This window comes from Sorex araneus, chromosome 6 (assembly GCF_027595985.1).
Source record: "Sorex araneus isolate mSorAra2 chromosome 6, mSorAra2.pri, whole genome shotgun sequence".
Classification (NCBI taxonomy): domain Eukaryota; kingdom Metazoa; phylum Chordata; class Mammalia; order Eulipotyphla; family Soricidae; genus Sorex; species Sorex araneus.
Window position 1 is genome coordinate 122,614,440 of NC_073307.1, and position 22,396 is coordinate 122,636,835.

Here is a 22,396-nt window from a genome sequence, read left to right on the forward strand (position 1 = left end):
CCCCACTTTCTAGCTCTTGGGTGAAGAGAGCAAGTCTCCAGCATCACACGTCATCAGATTAGAGAGAGAAAGAGATAGAGAGAGAGAGAGAGAGAGAGAGAGAGAGAGAGAGAGAGAGAGAGAGAGAGAGAGAGAGAGACTCATCCAGATCTTCCAGGGACTTTTGAGGGAGAAGGTGATGATGATGATAATGATGATGATGATGGTGATGATGATGACGGTGATGATGGTGTTGGTGATGGTGGTGATGATGATGACAGTGATGGTGCTGGTGCTGAGTGATAAGGCCGACTCTGAACTCAGCCATCCTGTGGGATGGTGACTAGCTCCGCCTTCTCTCAACTCCTTAAACTCCTCAAGCCGTGATCCTCACACAGGCTTTATTCTCACTTGACGAGCTTATAAATAGTAGGAATAGAAACTATGTGCTGAGCTAAGTGCATTACCTCTTACTTAATCTCCTCAGCAATCTCCTGGGGTCAGTACTGTTGTCACCTGCCACCTTACCGAGGAGAAACAAATGCCCAAAGGTTAGGGTATCTGTGGGAAAAGGGAGCCACGAGCGGATTCGGTGACCCCACATTTTCTCCTGCTCACTGCTACCCACATGCCTGTCCCCTGCCTCGCCCGGGGCAAGACGGCTAGTGTCCTTTGAATGCTTCTTACTTTCCTTAGGAAGCCCCGAGGCTCCTCCTCTGGTGAAAACACCAGCGGCTGGAAAGCCCCGGAAGTCCCTCTCCGCCTTTCCCCCCTAGCAACTGAAGCTGGGTTTGGAACCGGGCGGGTGTCTGCACCTGTCCTTGAAGCATTTCAGCTGCTCGGGCCCTGCCCCGACCTGCCTGGGAGCTCATCTCACACAGCCTGTGTTTCATGCCCTGACGGCGGCGAAGCTGTAGACCCATGGGAGCCCCTCTCCCCGCTGCTGCCGGGGGGCGGGGGGGATGCTACGGTTTGGGGCACTGTACCTTGAGGTCCCTGCTCCTCCCTCCTCCCGTGTGCCCCTGCAGCATCCTTGTGTGCTTGGAGACAGACCAGAGTACTGGGAGCCGGGCCTTGCCATGTCTAGGGTGGGTTTCAGGCTCCCGCCAAGCCTCTCCCGGATACCCTGTCCACCTGCCATCACCGTCTGTTAGCCTGTCCCCGAGGAACCTTGGCCACTGTCTCCTGGAGTTTTGAGGAACAAACCAGAGGCTGTTTCCCCCTGGCCCAAGCCCATTTTGCAGCAGCTGAGAAGCGAAGATCCCAGGGAAGATATAGATAGGCCCCATTTGCAGGGCTCATGCACATGCCAGGCACAGTGTGGGTACACAAAGCCCAGTCAGTTGTACCAGACTGGCCGTCATGCCCGGTAATGAGAGAGCCAAGCTAGTGGTAGCTCCAGGGTCCAGTCCAGCAGTGCCCACAGAAAGCAATGATCAGCTCAGGAAGACCATGGAGGTGGGCTGGTGTTGGGGGGGGGGGGGCGGGAGTAGCGCTTCCCAGAATTGTAACTGTGGCCCCTGGACATTCACCCAACATTAAAGGAAGGCGAAGAGACAGCCGGACAGAGAGGATGGGGCGTAAGTCCTGAGACAGGGGCAGAGAGAGGAAAAGCTTTTGATCAGCCAGGGCAGGAGGGAGAAATGCACTGGCAGCTCCTTCCCGGTGCCCCCTGGGGAAGGAGTATGTGCTTTTGAAATGAAATCAGTTGCTGAACTGAATCACTCGGGCCTGCTTTGTTGTCCCCATGGCCAGAGACCTAGATGCGGAGCTGGCCTGGCGTTTCATCCACAGCCAGAAAGCCGGGAGGTCTCTCTAGAGCATTGGAGTCAAAAACCACACATGGACGCTTTCCTTTTCCTCTTGCCCACATCTCCTGTGTTGGGCCGGGAGGGCAGTGCTCTGGTCCTTCTCCTCAGGGGGGAAGCTGATCTCTCACCCCCTCCACCCCCTCCTGAGGGTCTGAGCCATCCTCGGGAAGCAGAGCCAGAGGCCCGTGAGAGAGCAGGGTGGAGAGTTATGTGCTGAATGTAGGTTATGTCGACAGCCCATGCAGAGAATGATGCCACAGGACCCACAGCGCCAGTCAGCTGGGCGAGCATTACGCAAGCAGAGCCTGGGGAATCCAACAGGAATTCGGTAATGCCCGCCCCCGCAGCGCCCAATCCTTTCTTCCCTGCACAGCAGGTTTCCTGACATTGGATTATTCTGATGCTGGTGTCTCTGTCATCCAGGCCTGAGGTTTTTCTGAAATAATGTTGACAGGAAAGAATCCTGTTTATCCTAACCTTTGTGCCCAGCCATCCCTGCAGAAGTCTCTGCAGTGGGAACAAAGAGATCAGTCAGAACCCAAAGCAATAAAAAAGGAGTTGAGGCAGTACGGGCTGTCGTACAAACTGGCGAAAAGCACATGTTTCCACAGTGCTGGCCACAGGCAAGAAAGGAGGGAAGGACTCCATGTGGTTTTGGCGACCACCAACTTGCCAATGTCGCCTTGGTTGAGTCCATTATTTTTCCCCCTAGGTCTATATTTTGCCTTTTTCTGGAAATCAAGAGTGTGAGGAGAGTTGATTAAAAAAAAAAAAAGAAGAAGAATGTTTTTTTTTTCAAGTCTTGGTGACTGTCGTGAGGGAGACATTTTTGTGGCGGGTGGCTTTTGTATTTAGCCTGTTATGGAGCAGGCCTCACTGAACACAGACAAAAGCCATTTGGGAATGTGGAAAGAACCTACTTCTTGCTATTTTGGATTCTGTCTGTGAGAGACCACCCAACTCACGGACTCTGTGGCTTCTAACTCTAAACAGAGCATCCATCTACCACTCCTGAATCGTTTGTGCTCTGATAATGAAGCATGCAAGTATTCGCCCACTGGTGAATGATAAACAAATGTGGTGTGTCCCTATGACAGGCTATGACTCAGCATGATAAAGAAACAATCACGAGAAGTGCTTGAACATGGATAAGCCTTAAAAACATGCTCAGTGAAAGAAGCCAGATACATGAGAAGGGGCCAGAAAGATAGTGCAGTGGGCACTTGCACTAGTACAGTACACGTGCCTTGTACACAACCAATTGGGTTTTGATCTCCGGCATCCTGTATGGTCTTCCTGAGCACCACCGGAAGTGATCCCTGAGCATAGAGCCAGGAGTCCGTCCTGAGCATCACTGGGAATAGCCCCCCAAACTAACCAATCAAACAACAAAAATAACCCCCCAAAACCCCAGATGCACATGAGGACGCACCATCTGCTACATTCAGAAAAGGCAAATCTCTAGAAATAGAAATCAGAGCGGGGGGGCTTGGGAATTGTCCAAAGTTGAAGGTAAGGGTTTTTCAGGGTGATGGAAGTGGTCCAAAACAAGTTTTCTAAATTTATTTTAAAAGCATCGTATTCTTTATTTTATGGATGTAAATCTTAGATTAATAAGCTCTATACTGTAGCACTGTCATCCCGTTGCTCATCAATTTGCTCAAGCGGGCAAAGCCAGTAACATCTCCATTGTGAGACTTGTTGTTACTGTTTTTGGCATATCGAATACGCCACGGGTAGCTTGCCAGGCTCTGCCGTGCGGGCAGGATACTCTTGGTAGCTTGCCGGGCTCTCCGAGAGGGATGAGGAATCGAACCCAGGTCAACCACGTGCAAGGCAAACACCCTACCTGCTGTGCTATCGCTCCAGCCCTAGGTTAATAAAACCACTAAAATTAATAAAGCCACTAAAATATGATTTCAAAAAAAATTCTTCACCTTAAAAAAAAAAAGAACATTGGGGCTAGAAAGATAACTCAGTGGGTAGAGTGCTTGCCTTGCGCATAGCTGAGTCAGGGTCTATTCCCAGCACTGCATAGGGCCCCCTGAGCCCTGCCAGGAGTGTGATTCCTGAGCACAAACCCAGGAGTAAGTCTTGAGCACTGCTGGGTGCACTCCCCTCCCCCAAAAAAATAACTACAAAAAAATCAATAAAGATGAACATTCAGTAGCAAAAATAAGAAGAAAAAAGTGATCTCCATTGAGCTTTCTCGGTAGTAGATTTTCCCATATATTGGCTTCCTTCTGGGTGCCAGTGACCCTGGAGGAGGGATGGTAAACAGGAAGCATCCTGAGGGGGCTTCAGGCACAGAGATCACCGTCTCTGGACCAGGGAAGGAACAACTGGGTCAGATACTGTCCTGGGTCCTTGGCCCTCGTTTTCTCCTTTACTCTCTCCATTCTCCTAACAAACTCATGGCAAAGTGCAACAGGACACAGGGTCCTTGGAAAGAATCTTGAAATTCAAGGAAGTTTCAACCTTGTAAAGACTCAGGCTTGGTATGAATAATGAGCTACAGTGATTCCAACATGAGTTTTTCTCTGGCTCTGAAAATCAACCATCTTTATTGAGAAGCAAGCTGCTGCCACCACGGAAAGGTGTGTTTATGAGAGTAAATATTTCTGCTCCCATAAAACAAATCCCCCCAAAAGAGATGATTTAGGGAAGAACAGCATGGGCAGCAAGTGACTTGGCTGGCCAGGATGGTGGGGACAGGACCTTGGGGGCTGACAGTGTGCCGTGCCCTGGGTAAGTTCTGAGGACACACACACCAGCTCTTTTGCCGGAACAGCCTCGGGGAGCACCCAGATATTTAAGTTATTCCCTCCCTCTGTGGCCTTTCTTGCGTGTTTTTAATAACACCGTGGAATGTTGGACACGTTACCTATTGAAATAGATATTATTGGAAGGAAAATGATGTTTCTGTGCCCACTAGCTAGCTTAGTAAATAAACCATTGCTTTGAAGTCCACTGCACATGGTGGGTGTGTCAGTCAGTGCAGTGACACAGTTCTCGGGGGCCAGGGTTTGAACCAGAAAGACGCAGGTTTGAATCCCAACTCCAGCATTTATTCACTGGGATGGGTCATGAAAATCTCTGAGCATCGAAATGTCTTTCAAATAAGAACGAGACAGTAAAGCTTCACGTTGTGGGGATTAAAGGATATTTTGCAGGCAAACGGTTTAATCTGCACTCATTGGAAATAGCTCGTTCATACCAGCTACATAAGCTAATGGCAGTTATCTGAGGCATAGAAATTCTACGGAGAGTTCATCCCAACCCTATGATTTGTCTTTACTTTTCCCCAAGAATTTGATTTTGAGGAGAAATTATCAGGTTTCTTGAGTTTGGGGTGGTATATTTTGGCCAGGTATTAGCCTGCATGCCATTCTTGATTTTGCCTTGAATGTCCACCCCTGTCTCCCAAATGACATGGGTTTTCAGCTTCATCCTGAGGAGTCAAGTGAACTGTCTCATCATCCTTCACATTCTCTGCCCCTTATAGGCGGGGAAGAACAGTTAGAAGGGGAGTGGTCGCAGCTGTCGGCTTGTGTTATGGTTTCCTTAGGAGGGACAAAGAAGCCTAGCTGAGGAGTAAGGTAAACTGGGAGCCTGGCCACCTTCTTTCTCTGCCTCTAGCATGGCACACGGTGATTCATTAACATCCTCATTTGTCCAGATCAGTCCTGGCTTCCACTTGTCCTGGATGGGGCCAAAGAAACAGTCTAAGTAGGGAGAACTCCTACGTGAAGTCCTCCCAGGTTCCATCCCCAGCACCACAGATAGTCCCCAGGGCCCTGCCAGGATTGATCCCTGAGCACAGATCCTAGAATTAAGCCTTGAGCACTTCCCGGTGTTGGCCAAAAACCTAAAGGGGGAGAGGGAAAGCTTTATTCTCCGAAAAGCAGCCTGGTTTGCATGATAAACTCATCTTAGTAAAGACCCTCATCTGGAAGGCTGAAGTGGAGCTGGGTGGGAATCCCATGCAGGAGATTCTGGGAAAACCATGACCCTCACATCACCAAGGAGAGAGAAGGACATCAAAGAATAGAACATCTCTGCTCCCAGTGTGCCTTCACACTCAGGCTTGTATTTGCAGAGCAGCCCTGGGGGGTGCCACGGGCTCTGCTGATTCGCCCTTGAGGGAGATGATGACTGGCCTGGGTTGCACCGTGAGTAAACGGCAGCATCCCGGCAGGAATGCACGCTTGGGCTTTTTTCCACATGCTGTGTTCTCAGCAGCTCTGTGCCACCACGGGAATGTGCAGGGCCCGGGGCCTCAGGCGGCTTATTCACTGGAGGCTCGTACTGAAGAGAAGGCAGGGCTGCAGCAGGGCAGAGCAGAATGCAGCTCGGCCTCATCAGATGAGACCCTCAAACCCTGATCTAGTCTTTCCTCCGTGCACAGAAGCGGGCTGCTTTCTGAGGGTCCCTGGGGTCTCTCAACTGGGTGTTGGAGGAAACTTACTCTCTTTTTAGTAGCATCTTCCTCTGTCAGGGCTAACCTGGAGGCAGAAGTCACCCACACTGAGGACTCTTACCCACCGTGGACCATGGAAGGCATAGTCCCAAGGGGAAGTAAAGCAGAGGGAGGGAACCCTGCACCCCCTGGGCCCCAATTTCTTCTCCTCATCCCTCACAATGGGTAGCCCTGTTACTTCATCCCAAAGGTGGCTTGACACCCTGACCATCACATCTGGTGTTAAAAACTGCAGAAAAGGGGCCGGAGCGATAGCACAGCGGGTAGGGCGTTTGCCTTGCATGCGGTCGACCCGGGTTCGATCCCCGCCATCCCATATGGTCCCCCAAGCACCGCCAGGAGTAATTCCTGAGTGCAGAGCCAGGAGTAATCCCTGAGCATCGCTGGGTGTGACCCAAAAAGCAAAAAAAAAAAAACTGCAGAAAAGAAGGGATTGCCCATGGAGAAGCTCCCTGGAGACCCGCAGACTCTGTCTGGATAAATATTTGATTCCTTCTTGCGGCACTTTACGTGTGCCTGGGGATAAATGCGTTTTAACCTCTGGGGGAAAAAAGTGCCGCCTGGACTAAAAATATTTCTCTCCCCATCGTGCTCTCATTTCTTTTCCTATCAGAGTTTTTGTGAGTTCTTTTGGAGGGAGGGGACCTGCCCTTGCTGGTGCTCGGAGGCTGGCCCCAGCTTTATGGCGGTGGGAGGCAGAGGGGAGGGTCTACTCCCTGCCGTGCTCAGGGGAACATGCAGTGTTGGGGATCGAACCTGGGTTGTCTCCATGCACAGCATGTGCTCCAGCAGATTGAACTTTCTTTCCTGCCCTGTGTGAGTTCTCTGTGGACATTAAAGGCACAGAGACCCCCCACCTCCATCCCCAAGGGACATGAAACCCAGCTGGCCAGCCCATGGTGGATTTGAAAGAAAGACACCAGATTAGTGGCTGGAATCAACTACAAGTGTGTGTGGGGCAGAGGGTAGGTAAGATAGAGAAGGGACCAGCATGACAATAATAGCTGGAAATGATCACGCTGGACAAGAACTCAGTGTTAAAAGAAGGTAAAGGGACATACATGACAACCTTTCAATATCTGTATTGCAAACCACAGCGCCCAAAAGGAGAGAGAGAGAGAGAGAGAGAGGGAGAGGGAGGGAGGGAGGGAGGGAGAGAGAGAGAAGGAGGAAGAGAGAGAGGAGAGAGAGAGGAGAGAGAGAGAGGGACAGGGAGGGAGGGAGGGAGAGAGAGAGAAGGAGGGAGAGAGAGAGAGGAGAGAGAGGAGAGAGAGAGAGAAGTAAAGTGCCTGCTGTAAAGGCAGGCTGGGTGGGGTGGGGGTGATGGGAGGGAACCTGGGGACACTGGCGCTGGGAAATGTACACTGGTGGAGGGATGGGTGTTGGAATACTGTGTGACTGAAATCCAGTCATGAACAGCTTTGTAAGAGTTTATCTCACAGTGATTCAATAATAAATAAATAAACAAATAAACAACAAAAAACAGACGGCAGAGTTAAGTGTGTGAGGATTTCGAGAAGAGCGGCATCCCTCGTGGCACCTCCCAGGTGGCTCCCAGCAGAGCGGCTGGGCATCGCCCCAGGAGGGCCAGCGTTCCTGCAGTGCCAGAGCATGTTCTCTCTGCCTGGAGAACAAGCGCCATCTCGCCCAGGGACTCTAAGCCATCAGCCGCTCTCAGGGCTTACTCCTGGCTCTGAGTTCAGGAATTATTCCTGGCCTGGCTCTGGGGCCCACAGAGGTGCAGGGAATCGAACCCGAATCCACTGTGTGGAAGGCAAAGTGCCTTCCCCTCTGTGCTGTGGCTCCGAGACTCTTCCATTTGTGCTTTGGGCCCTTCTTGAGGATTCCCTGGCACTTGCCAGACATCCAGCTTGCCTTAAGGGTCCATTGTGATCCCTAAAGGAGAACAAACTCCGTTCTTTGTGGTTTACGCCTCATTGTAAGGGACAGCATAGCAGTGAAGTGTTTCAGAAAACCCTTCACCTCCATGAGGATTTAAAGTTGTATGAGGGCCTTATGAAAATAAAATAAAGTTTAAATATGAATAAAAAACATTTTAGAATTCACGGCTGCAGGACCTCTCATGATATTCATAATAAGCAATAGAAAATAAATTATCTTGGGGCTGGAGCGATAGTACAGTGGGTAGGGCGTTTGCCTTGCATGTGGCTGACCCGGGTTTAATTCCCAGCATCCCATATGGTCCCCTGAGCACCGCCAAGAGTAATTCCTGAGTGCAGAGCCAGGAGGAACCCCTGTGCAATGCCAGGTGTGACCCAAAAAGCAAAAAATTAAAAAAAAACAAAAAGAAAAACAAACAAAAAAATTATCTAGCACCTGCCTGTGGCAGGCAGGCTTGAATGGTCGTGGGAAAATTCGAAATAATGGTGGTGGGAAGGTGTAATGGCGGCTGCATTGGTGTTGAAATATTGAATGTAATCAATTCATGTGAACAACCCAATTAAAATCAAACTGAACAATTGCAAAAGAAAGTTGTGTGTGCTGGAGCGATAGCACAACAGGTAGGGCATTTGCCTTGCACATGGCCGACCCGGGTTTGATTCCTCTGTCCCTCTACTGAGAATATCCCGCCTGCACGGCAGAGCCTGGCAAGCTACCCGTGGCATATTCGATATGCCAAAAATAGTAACAGGTCTCACAATGGAGATGTTACTGGTGCCCGCTCGAGCAACTCGATGAGCAACGGGATGATAGTGCTAGTGCTACAGTGAGGGCAGCCCATTGAAGGGGAGCCAGGAGGGACTTTGGGGGTGGGGCACAGCCCAGTGATGGAGACTCGTCATATGAGATCTGAACTTTATCAGGGGCGGGGGTGTGTGTGAAATGTCCCCCTGGCACCCCCTAAGAAAAAAAAAGGCCGGGGCTGGGGGGCTCCCAAGAGAAGGCCCCTGGTCTAACAGGGATCTCTTTATCTTGCAGAAATCCGAAATGGAAACCTCAAGGCCATTCTAGGCCTGTTCTTCAGCCTGTCCCGGTACAAGCAGCAGCAGCAGCAGCCGCCGCCCCAGAAGCAGCTCCTCTCCTCGCCGCTGCCGCCCGGCGCGACCCAGGCGGCCGGGGCCCCCTCCCAGTGCCAGGCTGGCACGCCTCAGCCACAGGTGCCGGCCACTCCCCACGCCCCGTGCCAGCCTCTCCAGGCAGCGCCACCTCAGCAGGCCAAAGCACAAGCTGACATGCAATCCAGGTGGGGGCTCCTCGCCAGCTGATAATTCTGTTTTCCAGACGGCCGCCTCCTCCATGCCGACTCCGTGCTCGCCGGCTCTTTCACGTGTTTATCATCAAAGCGGCCTCCGTGCTGGGAACTACGGGGACTTAGTGGGGGGATTAGGATGACCTTGAGCTGGATGTGGGAAGCCACCTCCGTGCCTGGCAGAGATGTGGACTCTTTAATGGGTCAGAATGGCCAGGAGCCCGAGCTAATTAGCCGCTCCTGGCCCGACTCTGGCATGCTCCACGCATGCCCGTAACCAGTAAAAGAACCCCAAAAATAGACCACAGGCTTCTTTTGCTGTCTGCCTACAAGCCAGGGTTCAGGGTTTTCCAGGAGAGTTAGATCCCTTAGCAGCGGCAAAGGGTCACTCGGGGCTGTCTCTGCTTTGCCGTTGGTGAAGTGGAGGGCTCAGCAGAGGAGGTCCTTGGCAGGGGATGGATGAGGCACAAGGGCAGCATTAGGGGCTGGGAGCACTTCCACTTGCTGTGACTGGGTATTGTTGACCTTAAAGAATGGGCGCAGAGTCAGCTGTGGTTCTCTGCGCTGCAGGATTCGGGCTTCAACGTTGGTGGTGTTTCCAGAGAGGCTGATACTTGGAACCGGGAGCAGAGAATGTGGCACAAGCAGAACACAAAGTAGTTTCTGTCTCCTTTGGTCCGTTAGGAGTAATCCTACTCCCAGCTACTCTGCAGAAGATGGCCTTTTCAGTCATTTCTTTTCGTTGCAGAGGGGAGAAAAGGAAGGGGAGTAGGAACTAGAAAATATTTTGATTCATAGTTCAGGAGAAAGACCCATAACAACTGTGCCTCAGCCTTTGTTACAGCCATCAAACCTAAATGTTCACTGATGGTGGCGACGGTTTGACATCATGTAATCAGTGCTGAGAAGCAATGACTTTGTCTTTCCAGTCTCCCGAAGCCACTGGAACTCATCACAGCCCTTTTCACACACCCTCATGCCCTTTACAGTCCGCTGCAGTTAGGTGAAGCTCAAAGTGTTTAGACAAAGCGGCTGGTTTAGATGGCTACAGTTCCCGGCCCCTGATTCTCTTGAGAAGTCCCACTTCCTGGGGGTAAGGTATGACTATCAGCCCTGTTGGATAGAGCGTAAATGAGATCCTCTCATTGACTATCTAAGTATATCCAAGTCACAGGATGGGGACTTGGGTGCTAGCCGAGATGCCAGGACCACCTGTGAGGGAGAAAGTGCAGTGCAACCAGGTTTGGTCCCCCTTGGCCCCACAGAACCACTAGGTGGAATCTATTCTCTGATCAGATGAACATGGGTGATTGGACCATCAGCAAATGAACCATCATTTCGATGCCACATGCTTATTTACTCCCTGCTGGTAACTTGGGGAGAAAAAAAAATCGAGGGATCATCTGATATGTGTTGTAATAAACATTAGCTTTCCTTGGATTCTTGAGGCTGCCAATACGGTTGAGTTTGTGTTGGAATGTAGCTCATGTGCCAGGCTTTGTGGCGGGACCTTTTAGAGGTCAAGGATGAGTGAGCGAGTCACGGTGCCTGCTGGCAAAAAAAGCAGGTAAGAGATACAGCCGATAGTCGTGTTATATAACAGGATGGTATCTGGAGGGGTTGGGCCAACCGTTTAGGTTGATGTTGATGGCTTGATATCCTGTAATCAGTGCTAAAAAGCCATGACTTTGTCTTTCCAGCTCCTGAAGCCATCTGAACTCATCAGAGCACTTTTCACACGCCCTCATGCCCTTTTTGGTCCATTGCAGATAGGCAGAGTTTCCCAGAGGACAGGAGGCCATCGTGGGCATAGGAATAGCAGGAAGCATCAGTTATGTGCCACGCCAGGTTGGAGAGAAGCAGGTGTGCCCGTGTGGCTTGAGCTCTGTGGGTGAGGGACAGATGGGAAAATGGTAAGCTAGCCTGTAAGTGAAGTGTGCCATCCACACGAAAACCATTTTGCTCCTCTCTGGAGAGCAAGAAAGCACAGGGACAGAAGGAAGGACACGGTGGAGGTTTTGAAGCCCTTTGCTTGAACTGAGGTGGTAGAACAGGTACAAAAGATCAGGATATTTTGGTGTTTGAGTCATAGTGTTAGATTCTCTGGAGCGAAGGAGAAAGACACGAGCCCAGCCTCACTCTCTGGCTTGGTGGTATTGGGACAAACAGCTTGTTGAAGAACATGTGCGCATGCAAACTCTTCCCAAGGGGGAGGAGACACCAGTCTCCCACCTGGGCCCAGAATTGTCATATTTTCTGGAGCATCCCACTGTCCAGGTCCCAGGGCACATGTCTTAAGAAATACTGAGCTGTGTCACTGGGCTGTGTCACTGAGCTGTGCCCGCCCAAGGCTCCCATTTCCATCGTAGGTGTTTGTTTATATAAAAGAACCAGATGTTCTAGTCAGGATGCCCGTCTCCCCGGAAGGAAAACATCTTATTACTAACAAATGCTTTATCCAAAGCAGGGCCAAGCTGACTTGGCCAGTTCTCATATTTATTTACTCTCATATCCTCCAGGTCCCCTACCCCTGCAGTGTGGGGTTGGAGCCATGTCCCCACTGTTCTTGTACCTGGCTCCAAATAGGTTGCTTCCAAAACAACTAGTTTCATTCATTATATATGGAATTTGGAGGGTTGGTATCTCATGCTCTCGCTCCAGCTGAATAGTGAAATTGCCCCCTACTGCCTCCTTCCCGTTGTGTTTCTACCACAGAATTCTGTCTTTGCTAACCACAGCCATGGGTTGAAGCACTGGTCCTCAAGGTCCACTGTGGAGGCAAGCCTGAAATGAAAGCACAGTGGCCTTGCTCCACTGTGAAAACTCTGCCCGAGACCACCATGCCTCAGTACTCTACTTCTGGTGGTGGCCGGCTCTAGAACTGGGTAACTTTTCTATAAAGTTCATGAGTAAAATAACTTGTAGAAATGAGTAAAGGAAGCCTGAAACATTTGGCATGAGGAATTGGCATCCCCGTGAGGGCCTGTTGGCGATTCATTCTGGCCCCTTTGGTTGTTCCCGTTCCTCTACACAGCGAAGTTACTCCCCAGTTCACTACGAAATGTCTCTCCCGGAGAGGAGTGGGGTCCCCCAGACTTGCTTCCTTCTCCATTCGTGGCTATCTTATGTCTTAGCTAGGTTCAACCTGTTGAGGAAAACTTCAGAAAACTGATTTATTTTGTATCCTCCATCTCCTTCCCCTCCACTTCCTAAACCTACTGACATGAACTTTGTACTTCTCATCTCATAGTGTCTTATAAACAGGAATAGGTTTATGAATGTATACTAGTAGTTCAATATAAGAAAGGTAAATATTGCTTTCTTGCAATTTACAGATATAAATGTAACCTTTTCTTTGATTATACATACCCAACTGGGGTTCTTTAGAGGTATGACTTTGTGGTCAAAAGCTAAGAATGTAGCAGGGGTCAAATCTATACCTTTGAGAGAGCAGACATTCCCAAGACCAACAAAAGTTGAGAATATCGCCATCCTTGTTTGGTGTTACCTTGGTGGCATATTCAACATACTCATATGAGTAACCTCCCAGTATAGCTACCAAGAGAAGCACCTAGGTAAAGGCATAAACTTAGTTTTCTTATCAGAGACACCTGACTCCTGTCTCACGGTGGAAAGAATACCTTACGGTGATGAGTAGCAGAGAGGATTTTGATGGTGAAACAAAACAAAATACTTACAAACATTTTTAGATAATCTCAATAACAGTTTGTTCGCCTTTGGAAATTGATCAGACTTTTTAAAGTTTTTTTTTATTTCCAAACCTGAAGAAAAAGCTCCATGCTGTGGAAAAAGCGAACAGAATGAAAATTCGGGTCATTCCATCGTCAGGGGCCTTCTATGGCTTTGTGTCTAATGTAATTTTTTCTCTCCTCACTCATCTCTTCCACTTTTTTCTTTCCTGTCATGCAGTGCATCACCCAAGGATTCATCTCAAAGCAAAATCATCCGCTTCACTCTGGGTCAGAAAAAGACCTCTAGGTTAGACTTTCTCTGTGTCCTGCAAACTGCATGGTGTCCACCCAACCCGTTGTTCCCTTTGCTCTGGCTAAGTTTCCTTGTGTCCCTCTCCTCATTTCACGCTGAAGTTTTGAAAATGGGTGTGGGGTTGTTGAGGGGCGTGTGTGTGTGTGTCCTTGCACACGAGCAACCGCTTGGGAGTGCTTATGTGTGCTTGTCTGTGTCTGTGTGTGTGAGAGAGAAAGTGAAATTAAGGTGTACATAACGATTCTGCATTTCACTGATTTGGGCTTTGATCACTGGGTCATCCAAATCCAGTCTGATTAGGGAGAGGTGAGTTTCTGGATGGTATTTGTAGTGGTTTCACGGACGTTTGGCTCCCTGCCCTGGCCTGGCCCTGTCCCACCTCACCTGCATCTCATTTATGTGTGTTGTGCTCTTGGTTGTTAAAGTGACTAACATGTGATTGATTTTTTTCTTGAGTTAATTAAGATCTGATTATGAAGTCTAAATGCATCAAATTGGCCAGAGGGGACATGGCAAGGCCACTCTGTATGGTTTTTGTTGCTGGATTCTTTAATGTACCATGGGGTTATCACTTCTGAAAATTAAAAATAATTAGGTTTCTCCCTAGTTCTCTTGACTCAGAGACCTCTGCAGCCTCCTGTGGATCCCTTCCCGGGTAAGGCAAGTGCCAGTCCCGTGGTTGTAGCTTCTGCTGATGGGAAGGTGCCAAGAGCTGACATAATGAAATGTCGATGTGTGCCAGTTTGAATGACTTGCTTAATCCACATGTTAGTTTTCTTACGGTATCATCCCTACTACATAGCTAAGGAAACCAAAGCTTAGTGGTTAGATATCCAGGGTCACCCATAAAGTGAAAAATTCAGAATTTGAGCCAAAGCATTCTTACCCTTAGAAGCTTCAGTCTAACCACTGCATTATCCTCCTCCCAGCCTTGAATTCTTTTGTTCATGCAGCTGCTGCTGGGGTTTCTTTCTCCAAGCTGACGTCTCCACCCTTGCTCAGTCCCTTCTGCCTCACATGGCCCTGGCAGTGTCTTTTTTTTTCTTTTTGGGTCACATCCAGCGATGCTCAAGGGTTACTCCTGGCTCTGAACTCAGGAATTACTTTTGGCGGTGCTCAGGGGACCCTATGGGATGCTGGGAATCGAACCCGGGTTGGCCACGTGCAAGGCAAATGCCCTACCCTCTGTGCTATCGCTTCAGCGCCCCCTCCCCCCACCCGGCGGTGTCTTAAAAAACTTGAGGTTGGCACTGGAAGGGTGGAGGTGTAGAATGATCTTGTAATTACCCATATCTACTGGAGCGATAGCACAGCGGGTAGGGCATTAGCCTTGCACGCAGCCAGCCTGGGTTCGATTCCTCCGTCCCTCTTGGAGAGCCTGGCAAAATACCGAGAGTATCCTGCATGCACGGCAGAGCCTGGCAAGCTACCTGTGGCATATTTGATATGCCCTAAACAGTAACAACTAGTCTCACAATGAAGACATTACTGGTGCCTGCTCGAGCAAATCGATGAACAATGGGACGACAGTGCTACTTTTGCTTGAATTCTCACGTCAAGGGAAAACCTCACAGTGTCTTTGTTTCTCAGATATATATTGAATATCCATTAGCCACCCCACTCAGACTCTGGGCATCTTTTCTGATGATATCAGGGGAGCACGGGCGGCCTGTCAACTAGATTCTGAGGAAGGAACGGCCCCTCCGTTCACCTCCTCTCGCATCTGCATGCCTTGTTCGTTCTGGGCTGCCTTCATACCACTGTCGATGGGGCCATTTAAGCAACAGGACTCTATTTCTCATGGTTCTGGAGGCCGGAGAGCCCTCAGTTTAGGGTGCCAGCCCAGTCAGCTCAGAAAACACTGCGTGGAGCCCAGATGGCTGTGTTCTTGCGGTGCACTGACATGGCAGAGAGAAAAACCTGCTCACCTTGTGGGGACGGCTCCCCTTGACGTTGACGTTGGCTTTTCCTCTTGTCTGCACTGTCTCCCAGTACCGTCACCTTGGGGACCACACTCCTATGAAGACCACAGCACCACACTCAGGGTCCGTGACCACTCTCCCCAATGCGTGGCCCCAGGGCCCGTGTTAGCACAGCTGACCCACTGCTGGTTTCTAGGAAAGACTCACAGACAAGAGTTTGAGAACGATCTGGGATGAGCTTGGAGGAGTTCTGAAATCCCACAATGCCCCATTCTGGAAATTCGGGAGAAACGGGAGCCAGCTGGGAACATGGCTAATTAGAAGCACATGACCATGGCATGAAAGATAACTTATTGGCCCCAGATGAGGGGCAGGAGGTTGTGGTGGGGAGGCACAGGAAGAGAGGAGGATGCAGGCAGACCGGCCAGCTCCTCCCTTGCTGGCCTCGGGGCTTCCAAGATGAACCAGAGCCAAAGCCTGGCTTCCCTGCAGGGTCTTCGCCTTCACCCCAAGTTTCTGTTGAATGCATTTTAGCTGGGAGGAGGCCAGTCAAGGGGTGGTCTTCTATTTCTCCTTTTTTTGTTATTGTTGTTTGAGGGCCACATCCAGCAATGCTTAGGGGTTACTCCTGGCTCTGTACTCAGGAATTATGCCTGTTGGTGTTCGGGGGACCACATGGGATGCTCCCATCGAACCTGGCTGGGCCACGTGCAAGACACACACCTTAGCCGTGCTGTACTATCTCTCCATCCCCAAAGTGTTCTATTATTATCTGCCCAGGGAGTCCGCCTTCCTTGGCCTTACTCACACTTCCCTTTCCCGAACTTGAGCTCAGTCCTAGTAGGCATCTTGACTGATCGGGCAACACTGAGTGTAACAGTCAAGTTAGACAGAAATAAACAGTCCCGTTCTGATTGAGTCGGCACCTTCTCCCAGGGCTCCGGAAGTGGGTCTCTAGTTCCAGTGCAAACAACTGAGCACCAGCCAGAGCTTAAGACCCTGCAGATATTGAGGAGGATGAGGGCCAGACCTTTGAATCTGTATGTGGGGCAGGCTGGGGGGAGGGGAAGTGGGTAACTGGTGAGAGCCATAAAGGATTTCCACTCTTGGCCATTGTTAGTGCCATCACATCCCTGTGTGAGCTGGAATAGGAAGGGTTGTTCTGCCTGTGTGGGGATGGGGGAGGGGCAGAGCATCAGGGAACCCAGACTACAGCTCTGTTGTCAAACCTAACTAAAGCCCACCTTTTCTTGTGTTACCTGGGCAAGTTAGAGATTCTTAGTGAGCCAGTATTTCCAGAAGGGTCAAATGGAATTATCCTGCCCTACTTACCAAATGTGCAATAAATAAAACTCCTTCTAGTCCTTTCATACCTGGCACCTAGTCCACTGGCCAGACTTAGTAGACACAAAGGGTTTGTTGTGTGTGGGGGGGGGTTGATCCGGAGTCACCCCCCCCCCAGAGTTGCTATGCACGTGGCCATCTCATGGAGAGGGATCTAGGGGATGTGGGGCGGGGCTGGCTTGTTGGTCCCTCTCAACATGCCCGGATGCTGAAAAGCAGATGCCACGGAGATGAGAGATGTAGCATTTAATCATCCCCTCTGGGAAAGGAACTCTGGTGATGACCCCGCCCCCTAGGACCCGGAGCATGTGCACACAAGCTGCTGTCCTTTCTGGGGGTCTGGCGGGGGAGCATCTTCTGCTCCCAGCCTTTGAAGTGGTTTTCCTGGGGGGGAGGGATGGATTTCTTCCATCAGCACGTAGAGCGCGTGGAGCCAGGATGCTCCCACAGGTTACGTGCCAGGAGCACCAGCTTTCCCGCCCTGCCTGCGCGGCTCCGCACATGTTGGAGGAATGGAGCACGGTGCGGAGAAAAGCAGGATTTCTTCCTCCTCTTTGTTACACCGCTTCCCTTAAACTCCGTTGGAACACATGAAAACAAACCCAGATTTTGTGTATGTTTCAAAGAACCCTTCTGGGCCCTCTGTCATCTTGTGGCTGTGTTTGACCATGAAATGACCAGAAAGCATAGAGTTCATCTTGCAGAAGAGCCGTTGCCCCCTGCTGGTGCCACATGTAAGACAGGGAGCAGATGATGTGGGGTGGTCCACTTCTGCCAGGCTCCTCTGCCACTTTTCTCTTCCTTTTGAGACTGGCACTGCAGGCAGCATCCACGGTGGTACTTGCCTCTCTTCCACATGAGCCAGACCAGCTCTTCAGTCCAGGAGGGGTGCTGAACAGGAGAAGTCGTTGTCTCCAGGCTGAGGTTGAATAGAAGGGCCCGTGATGCTCTAGGATGTGAGCAATAATCCAGCTTCAAGATGTGAGCCAGAGGCCTGGGGTCTGTGTCAGTGTCAGCAAGGGGATTGCTCTGCTTCTCCGAAGCTGGCTTTGCCCTCTTGTCTCTCACTCAGTGTCTCATCACTCCAAGGCAAGGGAGCATTCAACATTCAGAAGAGGACCCTGTGCTCCTCCTGTGCTGGTCCTGCCTTTCCCACCTCGTTCCCTCCCAGCCAGACCCTGCAGACCCAGTGTGCTTCCTGTCCTCTTTGTCACAGGTTCTTCTCTGCCCAAGCCCTCTGCTCCCTGCCCTCTGAGTCTCTGTCACATACACTCCGGGAGCCTGACCTGGCCATCTCAGATCCTGGCTGATAGGGTTTTTTTTTAAAAATCATTTATGACCCATGTGGTTTTTTTTTTTTTGCACTTTAGACCATTTCTTTAGCCAAGAAAGGCAAAATTTAAATGTCAGCTGATGGAGAAAGACAGAGAGACAGAGACAGTCAGAGAGACAGAGAGAACAAGTAAGGTGTTTCACTTGGCTTGCACACGCTCACGCAGATTTGGTCTCCAGCACCCCATAGTGTCCCATGAGCCCATCCAGGAGTGACCCTTGAGTGCAAAGCCAGATTTAAACCCTAAGCACCACCGGGTATGACTCAAACCCCCCCCCAATTTTTTAAAATCAAATGATGATCTTGATGACCTTGGAACTCTTATTCCATTTGGGTGTTCATAACAAATGCCTTCAGTTGCATGGTTGGTAAAGAATAAAGTCCCTGCTTGCAGTTCCAAAGGCTGGAAGGCAGAGATATAAGTAGCCAGCATGGCTGAACTCTGGTGAAAGCCTTCTTCCAGTGTGCATGCTGCCCACTTCTCCCAGTGGCCAACCCAATCTCTGAATCCTCTTTCAGAAGGGCCTTAAACCTATTCCTGAGGGTTCCGTCTACCTGTAAGACTTAGTCACTTCCCAAAGACCCAATGTCTCCAATTCCATCCCACTTGGCATGAGAGTTTGGACAGGAATCTGGACATACATTCAGACCATGGCAAACCTCTCCTGTTTCTTTGTATAGAAATTCATAGAAAGTCAGGTGCTTGACTCCTTTGACTTTGAAATCCTGTACATAAAATTCATTGTGTTAGATTGACTTCCATCCCAAAGGATGTTTTCATTGCCTCAGAGGTGGACCCCAGCCTGTGTGGTTCAGAAATTCTGTGATCCAGTCTTGAGGTGAGGCCCAGGGTTTAGGGGCTCCGGGTGTCTCTACCCTCACTGTATCTTGCTTCTTTGCAAATTCCCCTCTGAAGTGAAGGCTGGGACTAGGGATGCCCTGTAATCTCAATAGCATTGCCATGACATCATCTTGGAGCAAGTTTAAAAGCCTTTTCCAGGCCTAACTGTAAGTAAGATTCCAGCAGACTCTATGTGGGTTCAAGAAGTTCAGCTCAAGGGAGTACCACATCTGCACCTGTAGGAGCTCTGCCATTGGTCTATGAGTGCTCACTTTGCATCCTCCCACCTGGAGAGCCGGCAGGATGCTCTGTGCACCAGGAGCAGAAGCAGGACTAACCACGCTCCCATTGCTGCACCTCCATGGCAGGTGGTGTTTACCACCTCCGTTCCCACACACAGACATGGGTACTGCTGGTTTTGAACCCTACTCTGCCTGTCTTCACGGGATGAAAATATTCCTGAAACAGTTTGGGGGATAGTAACAGAGGGACACAACCCCCCACCCCCCGCCTGCCTGCCAGTGCCATGGGAAGTAGTGCCTTCTCACTGTCCACTTACTTGGGTCGACACTCACTCCCTCTTCCCCTCCTAGCTCCAGTCAGGGAATCAGGCCAGCTTCTTCTTAACTGTATAAATTTTTACAGTCCTCTCACACCAGCTCATGTTCTCTATTTACTCTGCAATAATCTTTCTTGCTCGGCCAACAAGAAAATGTTTAAAGTGATTGCCTGCTTATATCTAAAATGCTTCCAGACTATCGGCTTTTTTGGTGCTTTCAGATTTGCGTGGAATGAGAAGCTGAAGGCTTTATGGGTTGAAAATTCAGACTTATCACTAGGTCTAATCACTAAGCGAGGTGCTGGTGGCTTTTTAACACAGCTAAGTGGGTTTTAGCTGAAACGTATAAATATTTCACCATGTATTCAGCTTTCAACTTTAATTATTGGAAACAGCCTGCTTATTAGTCCTTGAATAAAAATTCTGATTTGGGAGTCTTACCCAAAACTCTTTGAGGAATGGCCTGTAATATCTCTAGACATATTACAAAGAAATCTGCTGACTTATTTCCCAACCCACCCAAAATTAGGTGTTTTATTTAAAGAGAGAGTGTGTGTTTGTCTTTAGACTAACAGGTTCCTGCTGGTTTTACAAAGAGAACATATGATTTTATCCATCTACTGTGCAGAGAAACTGGGCTTCAGCCTCAAAGTAATACAGCAGAGACGGGTTGTCAGATATGGAAGGAAAACATATGTCTGAGCAAGTGTTTTCATCCAAGCCATAAGTTTTCATTGCAGATGTGTCAGGTTAGGAGTAGAGGCAGCTCCCTTTATGAGTATTGTCAGTGATGTATTTCTCTTCATATTTTCACCCCTGGATTATGTAAAATACCATTTCAGTACCTACCCAAAGAGATGCTCACACAAGTAAACAATTTTAAGTTTTCACCAGAGTGTCTGGTCTGCGCTTCACAAAATGAGGCATGATGACATTATTTGGCCCTATCGAAAAGTAAAAGTACTTTTCATTCAAGAGCAAAAGGAAGATGAGCTGGGTATTTTAAGTCAGCAAACTTACTCACATACCGTTTTCAAGATGCCTCTCTTTGCTCAGAGGGAAATGGTTTTCAGTTTGCCGTTGGACTTTTTTTTTTTTTGCTTTTTGGGTCACACCCAGTGATGCTCAGGGTTTACTCCTGGTTCTACACTCAGGAATTACTCTTGGTGCTCAGGGGACCATATGGGATGCTGGGAATTGAACCCGGGTCAGCCACGTGCAAGGCAAATGTCCTACATGCTGTGCTATCGCTCCAGCCCCTGCTGTTGAATGGGCTTCTGATGAGCCTAAGTGTTTGTAGTGCTTCCATGAAATTCTTTAGCACACCTTCTCAGACCCACTGTCTTGAATGGTGTTCTTGGACCTCCTGCATGACTGCAGTTTCTTCTTCTGAGACACTTCTGTCCTCCGAAGACTGACGCCATGGTTCTGTTGCTTTTGTCTTGTAGACTTCCAGGTCCCACTGCCAGGGCATCTACTGGGGGCAGCGAGGCCAAGACTCGCGGAGGGTCAGTCGCTGCCAACAACCGCCGCAGCCAGAGCTTTAACAACTATGACAAGTCCAAACCAGTCACCTCCCCGCCCCCACCAGCCAGCAGCCATGAAAAAGGTGAGTCACCGTTTTTGGTTTTTTTTTGCATTTGGGGGCCATATCTGGCAGTGCTCAGGGGTCGCTTCTGGCAGTACTCAAGGAATCAGAGGGTGCCAGGAGTCAAACTCGGGCTCCTGAAGTCTGGGCATATACTCTAGCCCTTTGAGCCACCTCCTAGGCTCTGGAGCTTCACCTCTTTGAGGGTCCCTGTTGTCATTTTCCTTTATAAAAGATCTGGTTGCTTTAAGTGAGTTTGATTGGGGTCAAGGGTAGGGGGATTGGAAATTGTGTGATATGTGGATCCCATGTGTATACGTGACTGGTGGGAGCTTGGTCAGACAGAGCATTAAGAAATTGGGAGAGAATTTTGTCCTTGGCCACGATCCAGAGTCATATTGTCCTTCTCTCCCAGAAGGGAGCATAACACGACACACACCATAACCATACCGCCGGACCCCATGCCAGTCTGTTTAATTTGGGGCACCCCAGAGTGGGGCGAGTGATTGCCCTCCCCGCCCCAGGGACCCATCCCCAGCTTCTGAAAACCTCCAGAACTCAACCACCACCATGCTCACAGCCGCTCTCCACATGCTTGGGCCATGCCTGACTCATGAGTGCGTATTTCTGGACTGCACGACAACTCATACCTCACACCACCCATACTCCAAGAGTACCACACCACATTTGATGGGGTTTAAAGCAGGAGGCAACCAATCTTAGAGGGAAATATGTATTTTTACAGATATATATCTGCTTGGCAGAGCCTGGCAAGCTACCCATGGTGTATTCAATATGCCAAAAACAGTAACAATGACGGTCCTCATTCCCCTAATCCTGAAAGAGCCCCCAATATGCCATCAGGCTACACTAGGAGACATTACTGTTGCCCGATTGAGCAAATAGATGAACAAAGGGATGACAGTGATACAGTGATACAGATATATATATAAGATACACACATAGACATATAAGCACACAAGGTTCAACCTTCAACAACATATTAGTGATCTCTTATAGAAGACTTTAATGGCCTCTGGGTGAAATACAACAATATTCATACTCTTTGCACTAAGGATACTTTTTTGTAGTATTTTCAGTGGCTTTTCATAACAAATAATACAAAATAAGTTATTTCGGTTCTGCTTTGGGGCAGGGGTTGGAGTTCAGGATGGAAACATCTGAAATATGGTGGTGGGAAGGTATAATGGTGGTGGGATTGGTATTTGAATATTAAATGTAATCAATATTGTGAACTACTTTATAAAATAAAAAAATGAAAAAAAAAGAAATTGGAGAAATACAATTATAGTCCTATTTGCC

At 49.4% G+C, this 22,396-nt stretch overlaps 1 protein-coding gene across 9 annotated transcripts in view; it reads left to right on the forward strand.

The window, feature by feature from the left end:
- Positions 1–22,396, forward strand: part of NAV2 (neuron navigator 2) — an 822,512-nt gene that overhangs the window by 546,095 nt on the left and 254,021 nt on the right. For 7 of the 9 annotated variants that reach the window (XM_055141684.1, XM_055141686.1, XM_055141678.1 and 4 more), the window contains 3 exons: positions 9,211–9,475; positions 13,412–13,480; positions 20,934–21,094. In XM_055141684.1, the coding sequence (XP_054997659.1) occupies positions 9,211–9,475; positions 13,412–13,480; positions 20,934–21,094 (495 nt within the window). The remainder of the gene's footprint in view (positions 1–9,210; positions 9,476–13,411; positions 13,481–20,933; positions 21,095–22,396) is intronic. The other 2 variants (XM_055141682.1, XM_004607847.2) reach the window with 1 other exon arrangement.